Below are 23,413 nucleotides of genomic sequence, written 5' to 3' on the forward strand. Positions count from 1 at the left end.
GAATTTCCTGGGCACTTTTAGGTATTTCCCGATTTGCCTAGGCATTTCGCAAAATGCCTGGACTTCGGGTTTTACCGGTAACATATACATATAAAGTTTAAACGCGTTTTTCTCAAAATAACGTTTTTTCAAATTGCGAACACTTTATCTCTGAATCTACTGAACCGATTTTAAAAAATAATAAGTCGTTTTGTTTGTTAGCATGTCCTGTGTGTGAATTCACAAGAAAAAATTTTAAAAAAACATTTTTGCAGACTAGAAAAATACTGAAAAACATAATGTATTTTTAAAAAAATTATTGAAACATCTGCTATTTTTTTATTTTAGTCGATTTTTCATTATTGGTGGTGGATTTCTATGCAAGACACCTTCCTTTTTAAAAAGCAGTTTGGATTTTTTGTTTCCGATTTGTCAATTTTGAGATAAACTGTCCGCAATTGGACAATTAACTTTTTCGAGTTTCGATCTTACAAAGGAGTTAAAAAATATAATAAAAAAAATAACAATTTTTTAAATTCTAAAGTGTGTACTGGTACCTTCAAAAATTAAAAAATGTTCTGCACTGAGAAAAAAATTATTTGATTCAATTAATTCAAATTATTTGAAAAATATTTAGGAAGCGTTCACAAATATAAAATTGCAAAAATTGCGTGACAGGGGGGAGGGGGGGGTTAAAAATGTCCAAAAATTGCGTGACATCATTTGTGAACGCTCCCTTATTTGATTCAAATAATTTTCATTTGGATTTAATAAATATTTATTTGCTTCAAATAACTTGAATTATTTGAATCGCATTTATTTACATAAAATAAATCTTAATTGTGTTAATTAAATAATTAATTGACTCTAATAAATGAATTTATTTAATACAAATAATGAGTTATTTGAAACAATTAACTTATTTATTTCACTCAACTAATTGGATATTTGATATGAATAAACATTATTTGACACAATTAATTTATTTTATCGCTACAAGTAAACTAAATTATTTAATTCAAATAATGCATTATTCAATGCAAATGAGCGGATGGGAAGAAGAACTCGCCGAGCGCGTGCTTGTAAGGGATAGTTCCAGTCAGGTAGCACTGTAGCAGTGTGTGGCCTAGAGGCGCTCACTGCTACGAGTGCTACCTGACTGATATTATCCCTTACAAGCACGCGCTCGGCGAGTTCTTCTTCCCATCCGCTCAAATATATTATTTAATAGAAACAAATAAAAAATATTTATAAATCAAATAAATAACTTATTGAAACCAAAATAATGAGTTATTTGAAACTATTAATTTATTTATTTCACTCAAGTAAATCACTCACTTTCGTTAGATATATAAATACAAATTATTTTTCTCAATTAATTTTAGGTAATTTTATTTTATCAATATAAAAATCTATTATATAAATAATAAATAAGTGTTAAATATATTAAAAGGGAGGTCGTTTTCAAATAGATGAATGCCTCATATATATTTTGAACAATAAAATTATAGACCGCAACTAGTGCGGTAGTATACATTTTATTCTTTCGTCGACTTATAGCGAATTCGGTTATCTGCACCGGAGCACTCTCGGAGTGCTCCAGAGCAGGAGTAGCATGTTCGGTTTGACAAATGTGCTCTAGTGCAGATCGTTTGGAGTATTCGCTTTAGCAGCACTGCTCCGGCGCAGATCGTTTCGAGTATTCGTTTTGGCAGCACTGCTCCGGCGCAGATCGTTATTTGTGTTCGAATTAAGAAGTGTGCACTCTCAAGGATCGAAAGGTGCAACAAAATTTGCTCCCACAATTTTGTTAGTGCAGTTTAAAAAAATGTCAAGAGAAGCGGCAAATTTAAAAATTTCACTTCTAACAGATTTAATTGACACCTCTAGCGATAGTAGTAAAGACGAATTATGTTTTTTATAATGAATTTTGTATTTAGAGAAAGACTAACATTCAATATTTTAATATTTAATAAAAACAGTAAGTTTAATAAATAAAAAATATGTAGTAGTAATAGTATAGTTTTAGTTTAGTAAATAATTTTCAATATTTCTAATATTTAAATAAAAATACTCATTATAAAGTAATTATTTGGTCTCAAAGAAATAACCTTTTCACTTATTTTATTATTGTTGTTGTTAGTAGTTCAAAATGTCAAATAGTGTAAACAAAATTTATATCAGAAATATTATTCGATAATTTTGTGATTAACAATTCTGCTATATCAAAACATTGACCGAATAAGATTTTAAAATTCTAATAAAAATATCAAATTTTTTGCTTTTAAAAATATTATTTATGTATACATCATAAAATATTTAATTTTAAGTAAAATAATTTTACATTTAAGAAGAAAATATATTGCATAATATAATGTATAATAATATATATAATATAATAAATATAATATTATATTACATTATATTATATAAGTTTAATTAAATTTAAACTTCGCGCCAAACGAGCAGTGTATGCTTTACACCATAGCAGTTCATGTTGTGCTCCTGCTCCAAAAACAGTCAAACTTTGCCAGTGTTCATGACGTCATAGATTGCCTCAGAGTAGAGCACAGCTTTTTGAGAGCAGAGTAAACTATACTCCTACACCGAGCAAGATCGCTCTCGGAGCAGATAACCGAATTCGCTATTAGATTTAGTTTTTAAAATTGTACAGTATTTATTTTCTAGTATATTTATTCATCAATCTTTTACGTCCGAGAATATATTTTAGATAGTATGGATAGAAAACGACAGCATTAGGACCAAAATTGTTAATTTTATTACTTGCAACCGCGCGCACAGCGGCACTTATCGAATGTTGTCGTTTTTATCTACTATCTAGACTTTTTATTTTTGTAAAAAAGAAAAGTTAAGGTATTTGTCGCGCGACTGGTCACTGTCAAAAGTTTGTATCCGTTGACTGTACTTATGAAACGATTATGAATGCGAGTTTCCGAAAAACTTTTGCGGACGTACAGTTTGACACACAGATGTTCTCAAAGTATATTCATAACCTCTCGCATGAAAAACGATCGTGGCAACATCGCAAGTTTGGCGTATGGCAGTCTTTAAAATTTCGCGCCAAAAGTAGCAGACAAGCTGTAGTATTTAACAAGCGCTATTGCCACGTTTACAAATTCACCTGTCATTTACAGTAAATGTTAAAATAATTTTTCAAGTTTGATGTTAAATATCTTTTAAACAAGACGGTGAAAAATTTTCATTTTTTTTATAAAAGTTCATTTTGGTTCAATAAATAAAACTTTAGTTTTTCTAAAAAATCTGTCGATTAGTATAAGTGCAAAAATTAAAAATCTGTGGTTTTCATATGGTTTTCCTATACCGTACATGTTAAAAATCGAAACTTTGATTTCATTTTTTGAGACTTACAGACGGTCAATTTTATTTTAATAGGCCTTATTTTGTAGATAAATATCCAAAGAATAATTATGTGAAATTTAAAAAAATTCTGTCGAAAACGAATTTACGCGACAAATACCTTAAATGCCAAGAGTTGAAACACTAACGGAGTCTTACAAAATGTTTAACAGGTAACATCTGTTTTACATCAAAAAATGTTAAACATGTAAAATTACATAAACTTTTATTAAGTAAATCTAATTTGAAAATACATACATACATACTAACACACACACATATATATAAACATGACGATTAAAACTGAAATTACATTAAAGGGGACTTTCTGGTAAAGGATTTCAAAAAATCGATTTTTATTTTTTTGTTTTAAAATATAAGCAGCACTAATGTACACAGCACAATAAATTTACCACAGTTAAAGCAATTTTCATGACCGTTTCTTAACTTACTGTAATATACGTTACAAAAACTTTAAACGCGTTTATCTCGAAAACACATTTCTAGAAATCTACTGCATTGTAAAACATTAAAAAAATTGTTTTTGAGATTTGTTGTCTAGAAAAAATTCTTATAAAGAGAATCCCGTTTGAATTTTTAATTTATGTAAAGTACACTGAGAGAAGTCCGGGAACTAATACGTCCCGTGCGAGGCTTGAGTGATAATTTTGAATGTTCTTATGTGAACCCTCAATCGGGACGTCTCAAGGCGAGAACAGAATGCCTATGAAAACGTGTACGTTAACGTGAACGTGGTCACGTGACCCATTTGAATAACATTGTGACGTCAGCACGTTACACGTTCACGTAGGCTATTCTGTTCTCGCCTTCAAGCCCCGATAAAAAACGTGGAACGTTCCGAAGCGGGATTACTTACAACTTTTAGTTTCGGTCACGAGTTGTTCTCTCACATATATAAATAAATAAAAACACTCAAAAAAATGTTTTAATTCTCTCCTTGTAATATGTAACAATATCCCAAAGGACTTTTTGCAAGAACTATAATTCATTTTTTACAATAAGAGTTTAAAAAAGTGTGTTTTTACCGATTCTTATCAGAAAGTCCCCTCAATAGAAAAAATTGTTTTAACATGTTAGGTAGCGTTTTTGAACAAATTAATTTTTAAGTAAAAAAATGTTTTAAAAAATCAATTTTAAACAAATGAAAAATATCGTTGACTTTTGCAAATAAATTTTAATAATTTCTTTTTATTTTAAAAACATTTAAAAAAGAGTTTTAAACTTATTAAACCTTTTTTCAGACATTAGAAGATCAAGTAAAATGATATACAGAAAAATAGTGCAAGATTTATGACATTATTAAACAATTTTCTTCGAATATAGAATTAAAAATTATTTTCGAAGTAGTAGAAATACAATACAATAAATATGACTGATTTTTTAACCAAGCGCTTAGTAATACTATTTATGCAGTTCTAGAAACGTTGACATGTTTTTTAAATTAGAACTAAACGCACACCTAGACTCTTAATCTTAGGAAGGCGCTTACGTGAAATTTAAAGCCAGTTTCTCTTTTTTGAAGATATGTAAATTTAATAATAAAAATATATTAACTAGATTTAAACACATACTTAATTTTTATAAGAACATTATAGCTTTTTTATACACTTAAATTCTAAAAATAAAATAATAATTTAAAACTTAATTCGAAGTCTGTAAATTTACAGGTGTTAAAATTGCATCTTATAAAACAAATTAATGTCGTTTGACGATTGTGTTCTTAATGATAGGGGGTGTTTATGTTTACGTTGATCAAATCGTTGGAGCTAAAACAATGATTAAATTTATGCACAAAAGAATATTATTAAATAAAATTAAGAAAATTATTGGTAAAAAATAATTAGCGTAATTATATAAAAGTTAACATGCATTTTAGAATTAAAATTATTTTAATTATGATTAGGTATAAATTTTTATTCTTTAAAATTTTTTTTAATTTAATATAATTAAATAAAAAATTTAACTAAATAAAGCAAGAAATTATGTGTTAAATTTTAATTACATACATATTTAAAAACATTATGTATCTAAATCTAAATTTATTAAAAAGAAAAAAATATTTTTATTAAGTATTGCAGTCAACGATTTTAAATCATTGATATAGTAAAAAAATATTTTACAATACTTTTATTATTCACTAAATAAATAAGTATTGTTAACAAATTTAATTAAATAATAAAACAAAATTTATTAGAAAAATGCATTTGAGGGGTTATACTTGTTTGACATTTTTTTATTGGCTTAAAATATACTATAACATTCCTCGATTGATAATCAAAAACGTCCTTGCATGAAAACAACTTGAAAGTGTTCTTAAATTTAATTTTTCTGGATCAATTCCGAAGTGTAAATCAGAACATTTTAACTTCAAACGCGTGTTACTCGAAACCATGTTTTGCAAATCGGCGAGCAGTAGAACTGTAGCTTCTTAGTTAATAACTTCCCAATGGGAAATTGCCAATGCTCACCATTGGCTAAATAATGGACCAATATTGGCTGCCAACAGTTTTTTCTTGGTCAAACATTGGCAACCAATATTGGGCCACTATTGCCAGAGTCTTGGGATGATCACGACTTTGCCAAGCATTGGCAGCCAATATTGGATCAATATTGGCTGCCAAGACAAATGCCGGACTTTCCAAGCGTTGGATATTCATTGGCAACAAATATTGGACCAATATTAGTGACCAATTAATTACCAATGCTTTAAATTAAATTAAATGCTTGGTTATTTATTGGTTACCAATACTGAACCAACGTTTGAAATCAATATTTTACAAATACCAACATATAGCAAAAATTTTTCAAAAAAAAAAAAATAAATTACTAATCTAAAGAAAAAAAAATTAATTTTATTGGAACACTCTGTTAAAAACAGAATGTGATAAAAATCAGACAAAGATAATATTTGTCTAAGTTCGAGAATGCAAGCGTCTCTCCTTATATAGAACTGGTAACACAACTTGCTGGTGAGTGAAAGAAGCTCTGGCGCACCCTGGTGTTCGATTTTGAAATGTCCCGCGCTGCTTCAAAGTATATGCTCGAAATTACTTTGGATAAGTGCCACCAGGGTGCGCCACAGTTTCTTCCTCTCACCAGCAAGTTGTGTTACCAGTTCTATATAAGGAGAGACGCTTGCATTCTCGAACTTAGACAAATATTATCTTTGTCTGATTTTTATCACATTCTGTTTTTAACCACTTCACTGGCGGGGCGTTCCAAATGGCGTTCCACGCGCCGAGGCCCAGACTGGCAAAAACACCGAAATGGCGTTCCTAATAAAACTTTATTTTTAAAGAGTGTACACTACTTTTTACTACTACAAAGCAATATTTCTATAGTTTAGACATCAGGGAACAAGATTATCACAATGAAAATTTCAGTTTTTGAGATTTTCAATGTTTCTTCGAACGTTGAAATAGTCGATTTTTAACACTTTTTAACAAATGGCGTTCCACTTTTGTTATTATTAATAATTATTAAATTTTATTTATTAATTATTTATATTTATTTTTTACTTATTACATTATTATATTATAATGTTTTGTATGTAAATATATTTTTTAAATAAAAAATATTAGTTTTACTGTGTAAAAATTAAAAAAAAGTGGAACGCCATTTGGTGAAAAGTGGTAAAAATGGACTATTTCAACGTATGAAAAAACATTGAAAATCCCAAAAACTGAAATTTTCATTGTGATAATCTTGTTCCCTGATGTCTAAACTATAGAAATATTGCTTTGTATAAGTTAAAAGTAGTGTACACTCTTTAAAAATAAAGTTTTATTAGGAACGCCATTTCGGTGTTTTTGCCAGTCTGGGCCTCGGCGCGTGGAACGCCATTTGGAACGCCCCGCCAGTGAAGTGGTTAACAGAGTGTTCCAATAAAATTAATTTTTTTTTCTTTAGATTAGTAATTTATTATTTTTTTTTTGAAAAATTTTTGCTATATGTTGGTATTTGTAAAATATTGATTTCAAACGTTGGTTCAGTATTGGTAACCAATAAATAACCAAGCATTTAATTTAATTTAAAGCATTGGTAATTAATTGGTCACTAATATTGGTCCAATATTTGTTGCCAATTAATATCCAACGCTTGGAAAGTCCGGCATTTGTCTTGGCAGCCAATATTGATCCAATATTGGCTGCCAATGCTTGGCAAAGTCGTGATCATCCCAAGACTCTGGCAATAGTGGCCCAATATTGGTTGCCATTATTGCACCATTATTGGTACTGCTGGCTCCCAATATAGGACCATTATTGCGCCAATGGTTAATTTCCCATTGGGTTATCTAGTGAAGTACACACGATTTTTAAAATTGATGAACAGGATTTTTTTTAATGAATAATTAAAGTCGATTTTTTTCTAAGTCTTGCAATTTTACACAAAAAATTCTAAAATTATAATCATGTGTACTTCACTATAGATAATCTTATGTAGTTGTAAAAAAAAATTTTTTAAAAATTGTTTCTTAACTCTTTAAAAGTTGCTTAATTAAATGGTATAATATTAGTTGCCAATACATAATTTAAAATTGTACTGACAAAAAATTTTTTAAAAACACCCTTTTTTTAAGCCTCTAAACAAGTATATAACCCCTTAAAAGCAATATTACAGTTTTTCCAACTATAATATTAGGGGCCGTACACATAATACGTCACGCGATTTTTGACCATTTTTAACCCCTCCCTCCCCCTATGTCACACTTCGTCACAAACCTTGAACCCCCCCCTCCCCCTATAACGTCACGTCACATACGTAAATTTTAATGTGAATTTTATACATTTGACATTATATATTATATCCTACACTCAAAATTATTGAATCAGTTAAAAATATTTTTTTCTGACAATTAGTTAAAAATAACTGATGTTTCAATACAATTTTTTTTGATTGATTCATTTAGTCACGTTTAACTACCTACATATCACCGAAACTTTCCTAAAAATTTATTAAAGATTTACTCGCAAGCTTCGAAATATTTAAATGCAAAGTTTAGTGAAAACTGTGTAAAGATTTAAATATCCCACTTCAATAAATGTTTAACGCGAAACTTTCCTGAAAATATTCACGAAATTATAGTCGAAAATGTAATTAAAATGTTCAGGAATGTTTCAAGCTATATTTTTAAGAAAATTTGACGATAAACATTTATTGTAGTAAAAAATTTAAATCTTTACACAATTTTAACTAAACTTTGCAAGTAAATTTTTTGAAGTATGCAAGCAAATCTTTAATATACATATTTAGAAAAGTTTCGGTGTTTTGTGGATAATTTTTCAGTTATTTTTTTAACTGATTCAGAAGCAAAAAGTCAGTCACTGCTGATTGTCAGTTAAAACCAAGTTTTTTAACTGATTCAAATTAAGAGAATATATTATTTATCATATTATATTATAAATAATAAATCAATAGATGTTAAATAGGTACATAATAGATATTAAATAGTTTAAAGCATTTTTAACTTGTTTTATTTACACGGAGAAACTTTTAATACCACTAATTCTTAAAACTGGTGAGACATTTTAGTATATTAGGTTAGATTCAAGGAAAAAAACGACATAGGTTATAGAAATTGCTATTGAGACTATCAAAAACACTCATTCAGTATATATTTTACAGTTCTTCATAAGGAAACTAACGAAAATTAGTATGTTGTTTTAGAAAGAAAATAATAATTTTTGCAAAGTTGGGAAAGCCATGAATTAAAAAGAAACACAACAAATTAATTGTCTATAGATACTCATAGAGACGATAGTGATACTTGGATCTGATGGTAGATGGCATTAGTGTATGTCACTGTAACTGTAGGTAAATATATTTAACACGACGTAAGAACCTAACCTATATTATTAACGCACACACGCACACGCAAGTAAAGACACGACGATTGGTCACGGAAACCGAAAGATCGCACGATTCGTTAGAAGTACACAGCTGAATCGTCCTTATATATTAAACGAGTGGAAAAATATGTGCCTTCGAGAGAGAGCATTTTTTAAAATAACTTACTAATCAAATTATGTAAATAAGTAAAAGTCGTGAAAAAAATTATGTTATATTGAGGAACAGTTCTTGAATTTAATTTGGCATGAGGAGACATTCACGTTTATTAATAAAAGGTTTTTTTCTTTCATACACGTGTGAATTTCAACTTCGAAAACATTAGGGTTAGTTCGCGACGTCAGGTGATGGATTCGGTGATGCTCGGGCGAAATCGGTTAAGTCCGCCCGCAGTCCTTCCAAAATTGGTATGTTACGTTAGAATGTCTGTTATATATTCTATCTATATGTGGAAAAAAGGTTAGAATTACCGTATTATTTCACAAACAAAAACTAGCATTTTATTCTTTTCTAAAGAAAAATAAGACTATTTCTAATGCAGATAGTAATTTTTGTACACCGAAGGTTGCTTAATATATAACGAACTTATCATATTTTCGTATTAATGTTGAAATTATTAGCACAACGCACGAAAAATCCTCACATTCTAACGTACTTTTAGAATAAAGATAACCAAATATATTTAATATTAGAAGAAAAAGTTTCTCCGTGTAGAAAAAGTGACATTGTCACATATAATTTCTTATAATCTTTGAATTTAAAAGATTGTGACGTAACACATGAGTTCACCCCCCCCCTCCCCCATGTCACACTTAGTCACAATTCTCAGACCCCTCCCTCCCCCTAGCCGCGTGACGTATTATGTGTAAGGCCCCTTAAAGTTAATAACTAGAAAATTTAATACAGCAAAGAAATATGCATGCGATTTACATAGAAATTCTAATTTTATGCATTTATAAAATTACAAAATTCTAATTAGTCGACACATTAAATCTTTATATCGTTTTAAAAAGATGCAAAAAGAAATTTTAGCAATTGGAGAAAATAAAAAAAAATTACTAAATAAATTAGTGATTCCAGAAAATGTTAGCATTATTTTCAATAATTAAAGAAAATTATCTAGCGCCTTATATAGAAGATGCAGAAAATTTATTTAGCTCTGAAAACTCAATAAACAAATTGTTTGAAAATTAGTAGAATAACATTTAATCTTGTCTTTTATATTTTTATCCAATGCAAATTTTACGCTAACATTTTATATGAGAACAAGTTTCTCCATTGCTTTCAAACAACATGAATTTAATTCTAAATTATTTATGAATCGTATATATGACGTTCCACGTCAAGTGACCCAGGTTAAATTTCCGAATAACTGCGGGATAAATGTAAGATCTAGAGGGGGTAAAAATTTTCAACTGTTGTTGAACATGTCATACTTTGATGAACTGTACTTTCTTGAAAACCAAACAAAAAAAATTTTTTAAATATCACCTGATTTGTTAGGTTTTTTTACTAGCTTTTCAATTATAAAACAGATTTAAAAGAAAAAAATTTTTAACCTTTAAAAATGAAAAAAAAATAGAAATGTATTTTTTTATAAAAACGACAGTTTTTTAAAAAATTTTTCAAAAAGTTCACGTATTTTCCTAAAAATAATGTATGGGTCGAAAAGTGGGACAAAAACTTTTAAGTGGTCAAATTAAACGATTATTTCTGCGGTACGCCTTTAAAGTCGATTACACAGGTCAACAAAAAAAGACTTACTTTTTTTTTATGAGATATTAGCGGAATGGTTTCCTATGTATTTTTGGACGCTGAACACGATCCCGACTTCCAAAATTGCCCATCACGTCAGGATTTTGAGAAAAGTGAGGGTAAAGACCCCAAAAACGCTTTTTTGAGGAATTTAAACATTTTTTTCTCCTGAACCTGACGTGCTAGAGACTTCCACAAGGTCTTAAATCAAAGCTCGTAATGTACACTACAAGACCCATATCGATAAAATAAAAAAAAATTAAATTTTCTTTCAAAAAATGGGGTTGAAGACACCAAAAATTTGTGTTTTTGGATTGCTTTAAAAGACTTTTTGCAATTAAATTTCTTAGATTCGCTTGAAAATGGTTACTTGGGGTTTTTGGGGTCGCTGATTACGAATCCGATATTAGTTTGCAAAAATTAAAAATGGCGGATTCGTAATCTGCGACCCCAAAAACCCTGAAATAACAATTTTCAAGCGAATCCAAGCAATTGCAAGAAGTCTATTAAAGCAATCAAAAAACACAAATTTTTGGTTTCTTCATCCCCACACTGAAAAAAATACATGAGACATTTTCAACTACATCCCCTTAGTAGAGTAAAAAGTAATAAAACGAACTACTTTTTTAGTTAGTCTGGCTACTTTTGATACTTATTTTAACTGTTTTATGTAGTTAAAAATTATTAATTAAATTAATGTAATTTTACAGTTAACTTTGTAACTGCAGGTATGTTATAGAAATGACTACAGAAAGTAGTAGATTCTACTACTTAAAGTAGTTCGATAGACTAATTTTGTAGTAGTTTTTACTTCTTCTAGGAGTTGAATTATTTTCCATGTAATTTATGTTATAGATTTTTATAGAAGATTATCAACTGTGAAAAGTTGTAAATGCAACTACTTTAAGTAGTAAAATTAACTACAGTTATCAGTTGAACTGTGTCTGGAATGCCTTTAAGTATTAAGCAACTCATCGAAGCGGGCGAGCGTGGTTAGGTGGTTGGGTTATCGGTTTACGAATGTTAGGGTCGAGCGTTCAACTCCCGACGTTTAGAGATTTTTCTCCGTTAGGTATATAGACATTAAATAAATAAGATATAGGCAAACAAAAGTAGGTAGGGGGAAATATAAAAAAATACAACTCGATAATATTTATAATAAATTATAAATAATTTTATTTTACCATTTTCAGTAGTTACTTTATTACTGAGTTATCTTAGTAACTTTAACTACATATCAGCAGTTAATTCTACTGCAAAACTGTCATTGGTTCCTATTTAACTAAGAAAAGTAGTTAATGCAACTGTATTATCACTTCATTCAACTACATATCTGATAATTAATGTAAGTTCAAAATTATCTTTGGGGACTTATTGAACTAAGGAAAGTAGTTAAAAAGTAGTCAAATCTACTAAGAATTTTTTTCAGTGCATTTTTTGAAAAAAATTTTAATTTTTTTTTTATTTTATGGATATGGGTCTTGTAGTGTACATTACGAGCTTTAATTTAAAACCTTGTGGAAGTCTCTAGCACGTCAGGTTCAAGAGAAAAAAATGTTGAAATTTCTCAAAAAAGCGTTTTTGGGGTCTTTTCCCCCACTTTTCTCAAAATCCTGACGTGATAGGCAATTTCGGAAGTCGGTATCGTGTTCAGCGTCCAAAAATACATACGAAACCATTCCGTTATCTCATAAAAAAAAGTAAGTCTTTTTTTATTCACGGAAAAAAAAGTTCACGAATCTCTCGTGAACTAGTATATCACTTTTGGATGGGACACAAAATTCTTGAAAATCAACAAACACAGTTTGTCAAAATTTCATCAACTCCTTCACTAGAAACATAGTACGGTTTCCGAACTTTTCGTCAAAGTTAACGAAAAATTCGTGAACTTTTAAAAAATGCTAAAAACAAGAAAAAATAATTTCCAGACACTACTTTTTTATAGTATTTCACTTTATTTGATAACTTGACGCCTATTACGCACCCAACTACACGGAATACACAATTTTATCGCCATTAAAATTCGTAATTCGCTTCACGGGATTCGAACCTAGTACCCAGTAAAAAAAATTCGATACACAGACCGCGGAGTTCGTATACGAGCTCGGTAGCTCGTATGAGAAATATGAGAAATCTCTCATACGAGCCTTTTCCGTAATGAGAAGTGTATAGATGCTTGTATACGAGGTGACTTTTAAAGCATTTTTCTTAATATAACACTATTTTAAAGTAAATGTAGATAATAGAAATGAATTTTCAAAGTAAAACAAAGCTAAATTCATAAGGGAAATGAAGTTTTAAGAAAAAAAGGATAATTTTGTTCAAAAAATTTATTCACACTGAAAAAGGTTAGAATTTGATAATTCCTTGTTACTCTTACTTACCGACATTAGATATTTTTCGGATGCAGTAAGCACGATTTTGTATTAGCGGTAGAATAAATAAGTTATTCTTCATTACTAATTAATAATATATTATTATTTATTTATTATATAAATGTTCTTATATAAAATAATTAAATTTAATACAAAATCGTGCTTACTGCATCGAGAAATATCTAATGTCGGTAAGTAAGAGTAACAAGGAATTATCAAATTCTAACCTTTTTTCAGTGTGAATAAATTTTTTGAACAAAATTATTCTTTTTTTCTTAAAACTTCATTTCCCTTATGAATTTAGCTTTGTTTTACTTTGAAAATTCATTTCTATTATCTACATTTACTTTAAAATAGTGTTATATTAAGAAAAATGCTTTAAAAGTCACCTCGTATATACAAGCATCTATACACTTCTCATTACGGAAAAGGCTCGTATGAGAGTTTTCTCATATTTCTCATACGAGCTACCGAGCTCGTATACGAACTCCGCGGTCCGTGTATCGAATTTTTTTTTACTGGGTACCTATACCCTATAACATAATATTTCTAACAACTAACCGCCACGGCTAAATCTAGATACACTACTGTCCTTCGACAAACGAAACGATTAAGCAGAGTCTACAATGAGAGAAGGTGCTCATCGGTGTTCATAGCTATAGGTATACTAAAGCATGCTGTGGTATATCTATAGCTATGAACATCGATGCGCACCTTCTCTCATTGTAGACTCTGCTTTAGCTTTGTCTGCTGTAAAACTCAGGACCGTGCAAAGTAGAAAAAGTCCCTTATCGTAACTTTTAATTCATTTTATGAATTATTTGTTTCACAAAAGAAATTAGCAAACAAAAATATTCACTAAGTAATAAAAAACACTGATTCTAAATAATAACTTTCATCAAAGAATTTTCCCGAATGTAAACACCGATGACACCGACTGAATGATGAATGCTTGATCAGCCATATTTGATGCGCATTACGAACTGCGCATACTACTGACACTCGCGAGTTCACGATTTTTTCGTGAACTTGTACCTCTACTTTTGACGAACTACTCTTCCTTAACAGTTCATCAAAAATTCATTAACTTTGTTTCAGTTTTTCGTTGACGTTCGCCATTTCTAATCAAAAGTGAATGAAAATTTTGAAATTTTGTGTCCCATCCAAAAGTGATATACTAGTTCACGAGAGATTCGTGAACTTTTTTTTTCCGTGTTGACCTGTGTTAGGGGCCGTTCATAAACTACGTCACACTATTTTGCATAATTTTTCCACCCCCCCCCCCTACCCACGTCACAAATTTTACATGCTTTAGCGCCATTTTTCTACAGAACATCACAAAAAATGAATTCCACCCCCCCCCCTCTAAGGCGTGACGTAGTTTATGGACGGCCCCTTATTGAGTCCAACAAATGTTTGGTTAGTTTAGTATTAGTCGAGTATTTTGTCATTAGTGATCAACTTTTAAGTTGACACCTGGCAGACTTGCAGAGAACTAACCAAACATTTGTTGGATTCAATAATCGACTTTAAAGTTTGCACTGCAAGTTTGCAGCAAACTTGCGCCAAATATCAAACGTATTTTGCAGGAAGTTAACGGTATGTTAACCATGTTAAATTCGAAACTTAACGCGGTTAACTTCCCGTCAACTTCCCAGAACCTCTAATCCTCCGATTGTTATTTTCCGGTGTTAACTTCCTTGGCGTTCTCCCTGTAAATTTCCTGAGAAATTATGAAGGAAAATTTATACAATTTTAACGTGTAAGTGTACAAAAAAATTATTTTGTAGTTTTCTCTAAACTTATATTCGTAAAGAACCCTAAAGAATTATAAGGAAATTTTCCCTAAAATAAATGTTAACTAACATAGTTTATACTTATATTTAAAAAATATGAAAAAATTTATTTCTTGAGTTTCGAATCTCATATTTAACCTCACCATTTTTCAAGAACCTAACAAATACGAAAATATGTTTGAAAATAAATTTGGGGGTACCGGGGATCGAACACGGGTTCGACGGACGCAAACGCAATAACCTAACCAACTGAGCTAAACTACCAATCGTTAAGAGAAAAAAAAATCTTGCCCTTAAGCTACAAGTACTTTTATTGGTTGAAAAAAGGCGGGTAAATTCAAATTGCTTTTTTATTTCAAATAATGCATTTACTTTAAATTTTATGAACTTTCTTTATTTTTATGTTTGTGTATATGTTTGTATACATTAATTTTAATCTCCCAAGATTAATGCATAAGATAAAACATATTTTTAACAATTTTTGTTAATTAATCATAGAATGAAATTGATCAAAAATAATTATCAACTTGAATGTAAAATATTTTTTATTATCATTTTTTCCAAATTTTGAGGAAGAATTAATTATTCAAAAATTCAATTATATTTCAAAATAATTTTTAAAAGAAAATTAATTAAAATATAAAATTTTACAAAACTTTCTGTTACATCCTGTATATTTTTCACTTTTATTTTTCAAATAACTTAAAATGGGCCCTATAACATTAAACAGACTTGAGTAACATTAAACAGACTAGACAAACATTTCAAAATTATCTTTTTTCTAAGAAAATTCGTTCACAGAACATTTTTATCGCTCACAGATTGTACCGTGAAAAGAGCAGTTCAAATTTCGGTCTTCTTAACAGTCAATTCTAACCTTGCTAAAAAGAAATACATTTTCCAAACAATAGTTAAAGTGTTTCCAAATGTAAAGGAAACCATAAATTGTAATATAACCTATGACCAGATGTCTAAAGAACGACCTTTTTAAGGGTACGGTCGAGAGTGCACACATATACACATTCTAAAATGTGTCCAAACAATAGCAACGTTAATTTGCAAATGAATAATAAATAAAACAATAAATAAAAATGATAAATAAATAATATTTTAATATTATTAATAATGCGTATAAATAAATATTTATTGTTTATAAAATAATTAATAACAAATAAATACCGACAAAGAATAATTATAAACAATAAACCAATAATAATTCACAAATTATTAATAACAATTTATAAAAAATAAATGATCATAAAATCGAAATAAATAGTTAAATAATGCGACAATTACGTTAAAAATTACGATAAAATTAAAATTCAAAAACCTACATACATTTAAAAATTATAAACAATTAAACTACGCTATAAAAAATATTGTAAAATTATTATTAATTAATTTATAACAATATTCTGTAAAAATCCAAAAACGTGAAATAATATCCCTACTATTCTAGAAAGACACTGACCTAGGGTACGTCCCTTTAAGACACAACCTACATAAGTGGGATGGGTCTCGAAGACCCAATCCCGAAACGACAAAATCAAATCTTTTAACTTTTTACCAATCTGATAATTAGTCAGCCTCTTTTTCCATCTCCCTAAAAATATTTTCCAAAAATCTAAAAACTCCCTAAAATCCTAGTGGGGACAAACCTTTAAAAAACAGCATCCCCAAGAGGATGGCATGTCAAACAGTATCCTTACAAGACAACTAGACACAAGTCAGTTAAAATGCCACTATAAGTATTCAATTCAGCCTTAAACATACATACAATCTTAATCTCAGTTTTCAATTCTCAAATTTTAAAACTTACAAGTTCAAGTTAACCTAATAAAAAGTTATCAGTGTTTTAATACAAGTGTCAGTTTTTCTATCAAAATTCAAATAATTTCATAAATATATCGAAATCATAAATCGATATATCGATACATCGATACATATAAATCGATTAATCGATTATTAATAATCGATATTACGAGGATTCCAAATTATTTCACGTTTTTTGAGGACAACGATATTATTCATAAATAATAAATAAAAAGTGAGTACAAATTCAAAATATTCTTATTAAATTCATCTTTCTCTTCTTAACTTTCTCAAATCTTGTCCAATTCCCAAATCCAGGTTCTATAACTGAGAATTATAAAAATTAAATACCTTTTTAAACTAATTGTGACTCCTGAAATTGTTACCTATGTTATCGAACCCTGTCATCTTATTTTTCTGTATTTGATGATTTGGATTCATCCTTTATAAATTAAAATCCTAAACATTTCAAAAACAAAACAAAATAAAACTCGAAAGTGTCCCGAACTATTAAGCGAGAGCTTAGGTTCTAATCACTAACATAATTCCATTTATTAAATATTCATTTATTTAATAAATTGAATTTAAAATAATTATGTTTAGTCCATAGGACGTAACATTTCAATTGTTTCAATTGCAATAATTTTAAGAAATACAATTATTTTTAAAAAAAATTTTATTTAATTTTTTCAAGAAACAATTTTTTTCCGAATTTCTTAATTAAATTATTCAAAATTTCAATACTTTATGCTAAACAAAAATTTAAAAACTTATTCTTATTTACTTTTACACAGGAATTAGAATTTAAAATAATTACAATGAAAAATTTCTTGAAAATTTTACAAAAATTGCAAATGTAATTCCTTCAAAACTTAATTATTTATTTAGAATTTTTGAATAAAATTATTTAAAACTTTAAAGATTTCTAAAGAAAAATAATGTATAAACCCTTTAACGACGAGATGTGCTACTTTTCAACATGAAATTCAATCTCTTACAATTAGTAGAAAAAAGCCATAAAAGTTTTTAAAAGTCCATACCCTACTATTTTTGGGGTCGCTCTTTCGAATGGTGTGGTCAAAATTTTCAAAAAATGATATTTAACCCTTGTTTTTTCAAAAATACTAAAAAAAGTCAAGTTTTTTTAATGTAATTTTTTTCAAAAGAATTTTTTTCTGTGTCTTAACGCTTTTCAAATAGAACAAAAAGTATCAAAAACGTGTTCCCGATAGTTGTACTTAAAAAATATTCATTTCTAAATTTTAATTTTTTCGATTTTGAATTTAAAATGGCGCTTGAAGGACAAAAATTTTTTCTTATTTTACGTAACATGACAAACTTTTTCAAAATTGCTCAAATCTGATTGAAATTTGTTACTCAGGGGTTTTCGTGGTCGCTGATTACGAATCTGATGTCCATTTGCCAAAATTCAAAATGGCGGATGACTTTTTTAAAAAATTGATCGAATTCGCTTGAAACTCGTTACTCGGGGGTTATCGGGGTCGCTGGTTATGAATCCGATGTCAGTTTTTCAAAATTCAAAATGGCGGATCTAATATGGCGGACGAAATACAAAAATTGTTCAGATTTGCTTGAATCTTGTTACTCGGGGGTTTTTGGGGTAGCTGATTACGAATTTGATATCAGATTTTCAAAATTCAAAATGGCGGATACAATATGACAGATGACTTTTTTAAGAATTAATCGGATTCGCTTGAAATTTGTTACACTGCAGTTTTTGGGTTCGATAATGACGAATCTGACGTTAGATTCAAAAAATTCAATATGCCGGATCCGGAATGGCGGACGAATTTTTCAAAATATCTCAAACCTGATTGAAACACGTTACTTGTGGGTTTTTGGAGTTGCTGGTTGCGAATCCGATGTTAGTTTTTCAAAATTCAAAATGGTGGAATCGATAAGGCAGACGAGGTGTAAAAAAATATCCTTACCAATTCTTATAGCTATTTTATACCAAGCATTTTGAATTTTTAAAAACGAACATCGGATTCGCAATCAGTGGACCCGAAAACCCTAGATTAACAAAATTCAAGTGAATCCGACTAATTTTTTAATTTCGTCTGCCATATTCGTTCCGCCATTTTGAATTTTGAAAAACTAACATCGATTTTCTCGTACCATAGATCACTTTTAAATTTTCTTGTCACATATTGTGAAATATAGATAAGTTGATACTGGTAGAGTCAGAGCAAAAAGAGTATAATAATTCCGCCATTTTGAATTTTTGGAATGTGACTTCATATTCGTAATCAGCCACCCTAAAAATACCACACTAACAAATTTCAAGCAAACCTGAGTAAATTAAAAAAATTAGTCTTTCATTATACTTTGGCCACTTTGAATTTGTTGAATCTAACGTCAGATTCGTCATAAGTGACGCGAAAAACCGCAGAGTAACAAATTTCAAGCGAATCCAATTAATTTTTAAAAAAGTCATCTGTCGTATTGGATCCGCCATTTTGAATTTTGAAAATCTGATATCAAATTCGTAATCAGCTACCCCAAAAACCCCCGAGTAACAAGATTCAAGCAAATCTGAACAATTTTTGTATTTCGTCCGCCATATTAGATCCGCCATTTTGAATTTTTAAAAACTAACATCGGATTTGTAATCAGCGACCCCGAAAACCCCCCGAGTAACGAGTTTCAAGCGAATCCGATCAATTTTTTAAAAAGTCATCCGCCATATTGGATCCGCCATTTTGAATTTTTGAAATCAGACTTCAAATTCGTAATCAGCGACCACGAAAACCCCTGAGTAACAAATTTCAATCAGATTTAAGCAATTTTGAAAAAGTTTGTCATCTTACGTAAAATAAGAAAAATTTTTTGTCCTTCAAGCGCCATTTTAAATTCAAAATCGAAAAAAATAAAATTTAGAAATGAATATTTTTCAAGTACAACTATCGGGAACACGTTTTTGATACTTTTTGTTCTATTTGAAAAGCGTTATGACACAGAAAAAAATTCTTTTGAAAAAAATTACATTAAAAAAACTTGACTTTTTTTAGTATTTTTGAAAAAAGAAGGGTTAAATATCATTTTTTGAAAATTTTGACCACACTATTCGAAAGAGCGACCCCAAAAATAGTAGGGTATGGACTTTTAAAAACTTTTATGGCTTTTTCTACTAATTGTAAGAGATTGAATTTCATGTTGAAAAGTAGCACATCTCGTCGTTAAAGGGTTAATTGTTTAAAATAAAACTTTATATATTTTTATACTTTAACTTTATATTTTCAAAAAGTTTAATTTAAACATCATTTCAAATTTAATTAATTCCTACGATTTCTGTTATAACTCTTTAAACAAGGTTGCCACAAATATTTAATTTTATTTTTCCCTGACTTTTCCCTGATTTCCAGACAAAATTTTCATTTTTTCCCTGATCCTAAAGAAAATTCTGATTCACTCTAAAAATTGTTAGTCAATCAATGAAAAAATGTTCTATTACATTTATTTACAAATTTCTTTAATTGTAAAATTATTCAAAAACAATCAATAAGATTATAAATTTGAATAAAATTCGTTAACAGAATTAAATTATTTTCAAAAGTAATAAAATTCTTCGCAGAAATCCAATTAGGTTCAAAAATTAAAAAAAAATTCTTGTTAAAATTTCAAGTACCTTTATAAATAATAAAATTCTTCTCCGAAATTCAATTATTTTATGAAAGTTTTAATAAAATTCTTATTGATGTTTTTGAATAATTTTACAATTAAAGAAATTTGTAAATAAATGTAATAGAACATTTTTTCATTGATTGACTAACAATTTTTAGAGTGAATCAGAATTTTCTTTAGGATCAGGGAAAACATGAAAATTTTGTCTGGAAATCAGGGAAAAGTCAGGGAAAAATAAAATTAAATATTTGTGGCAACCTTGTTTGTGGCAACCCGCCTTTTTTCAACCAATAAAAGTACTTGTAGCTTAAGGGTGCGATCCCATGTATGCAGAATACGTCGACCGAAAGCAGAAAATCATGAGAGTGAAAAGAACAACAATATCTATCTATCTCTTTCGCACTCATGATTTTCTGCTTTCGGTCGTCGTATTCTGCTCACATGGGATCGCACCCTAAGGGCAAGATTTTTTTTTCTCTTAACGATTGGTAGTTTAGCTCAGTTGGTTAGGTTATTGCGTTTGCGTCCGTCGAACCCGTGTTCGATCCCCGGTACCCCCAAATTTATTTTCAAACATATTTTCGTATTTGTTAGGTTCTTGAAAAATGGTGAGGTTAAATATGAGATTCGAAACTCAAGAAATAAATTTTTTCATATTTTTTAAATATAAGTATAAACTATGTTAGTTAACATTTATTTTAGGGAAAATTTCCTTATAATTCTTTAGGGTTCTTTACGAATATAAGTTTAGAGAAAACTACAAAATAATTTTTTTGTACACTTACACGTTAAAATTGTATAAATTTTCCTTCATAATTTCTCAGGAAATTTACGGGGAGAACGCCAAGGAAGTTAACACCGGAAAATAACAATCGGAGGATTAGAGGTTCTGGGAAGTTGACGGGAAGTTAACCGCGTTAAGTTTCGAATTTAACATGGTTAACATACCGTTAACTTCCTGCAAAATACGTTTGATATTTGGCGCAAGTTTGCTGCAAACTTGCAGTGCAAACTTGCCAAGTGGGTGACATTTTTATATTTATGCAAGTTTGCTGCAAACTTGCGAAATTTGCATGGAAAACTTGCAGCAAACTTGCAGAAAATGTCTGTGCTTTGTGGGTTTAAATAAATTAGTCAAATTTGGGATTTGAAGTTGTATCATGTACGTACACTGAGAGAAAAGAAGGTACACTGCTGTTCATTTGGAGGTTGTGTATCGCAATTCAAATTTGGATCAACTGCGCACTCTAAAGGGGCGTGTAACGCGCCCTTTTAGAGCGCGCTGCTGACTCTTGACATGGGACGCAGTGAGCTCGCATGGTCTCCATAATGGCCTTTCTCCAATATGTTCCTAAAACTCTGCGTCTGCGTCGGTTGCTATAGCAACACATGCTAAAATCAACGCAACGCAGTCATTCGCAGACAAACGCAGAGTTTTTGGATCCTATTGGAGAAAGGCCTTTACCTAGGTTATTTGACCATGCGGTCTCACTGCGTCCCACGAGTCAAGAGTCAGCAGACTTAGGGTGGAGTCCCATGACAGCGTTTTGCGTTGCGTCGTAATGGGACAGAAAAAGACGCAAATATACGTTTGCTGCATTCTCTCTCATTACAACGCAACGCAAAACGCTGTCATGGGACTGCGGCCTTAGGCTGAAGTCCCATGGCAGCGTTTTGCGTTGCGTTTTGTAACTAGGCAATGAGTGTGAGAGAGATACAGATATATGTTTACTCTATTTGCACTCATGGCCTAGTTACAAAACGCAACGCAAAACGCTACCATGGGACTCCAGCCTCAGGCGGCAGTCCCATGGCAGTGTTTTGCGTTGCGTTGTAATAAGAGAGAATGCAGCAAACGTATATTTGCGTCTTTTTTTCTCCCATTACGACGCAACGCAAAACGCTGCCATGGGACTGCGGCCTTAGGGTGGAGTCCCATGACAGCGTTTTGCGTTGCGTCGTAATGGGAGAGAAAAAGACGCAAATATACGTTTGCTGCATTCTTTCTTATTACAACGCAACGCAAAACGCTGCCATGGGACTCCAGCCTTACACCTCTGCAGGCTGCCTGCCTGCGCAGGCAGGAGCAACGAGACTAAGGGAGAAGTTTGAAGTCACTGACTCTCTTACTCTTGTACGTTACCATGACAACCTGCAGGCAGGCAGGCTGCCTGCAGAGGTGTAACCGCAGCTTTACACCCCTATATTAAAGAACCAGTTGAGACCAGTAGAAATTGAACATGGATCTACTGGTGTCAACTTGCTTTCCAAATTGAAAAACTTTTCCGTGTAGCAATTCTACTGGTTTTAACTTGGAAATCCTATTTATGTAACTGAAACGGATATAGCCAAGATAAAAATGAAATGGTTCTATCTTGGATTGTCCTCTTCAATTTTTGTTTCGACTTGTTTTAACATGGATTTCCAATCTTATCATTTCTACTTGTATTTCCAAGTTCGCACGTACTACAAGTGTCAGCTTGCATTTCCAAATACAAAAATTAAGTTCAAGTATCTACTTGGTTCAATTTGGATTCTCGAATACTACATTTCACTTGTCCTGTCAAATTAAAAATCAACAAGCTTGAGTTTGGAATTTCCAACTCCAAATTTATATAGCAGAGTGAAAGATTAATGTCATCTTGGTTTAATTTGAATCGGGGATACATTCTATTTGGAATTTCAAGTTCAAATTTAAAGAGTTGGATTAATCGCGAATTGGAATTCATTAAATTGTCATTTTCGCCAATTGTTATTTTTGCAAAGAATTATTATTGCAAATTTACATTTTCACAAATATTTATT

General features: G+C 30.1%; 1 protein-coding gene across 2 annotated transcripts in view; it reads right to left on the bottom strand.

Annotated features, from left to right (window-relative positions):
- Positions 1–3,566: 3,566 nt before the first annotated feature.
- LOC122502418 (cell cycle control protein 50A) overlaps positions 3,567–23,413 on the bottom strand; it is a 30,320-nt gene continuing 10,473 nt past the window's right edge. For both annotated transcript variants that reach the window (XM_043612457.1, XM_043612456.1), the window contains one exon: positions 3,567–5,144. Coding sequence is in view for 1 of the 2 variants with exons in the window: in XM_043612456.1 (XP_043468391.1) it covers positions 5,099–5,144 (46 nt within the window). In the remaining variant the exon portion in view is untranslated. The remainder of the gene's footprint in view (positions 5,145–23,413) is intronic.

Source organism: Leptopilina heterotoma, unplaced genomic scaffold, assembly GCF_015476425.1.
Source record: "Leptopilina heterotoma isolate Lh14 unplaced genomic scaffold, ASM1547642v1 Lhet_228, whole genome shotgun sequence".
NCBI classification, from domain to species: domain Eukaryota; kingdom Metazoa; phylum Arthropoda; class Insecta; order Hymenoptera; family Figitidae; genus Leptopilina; species Leptopilina heterotoma.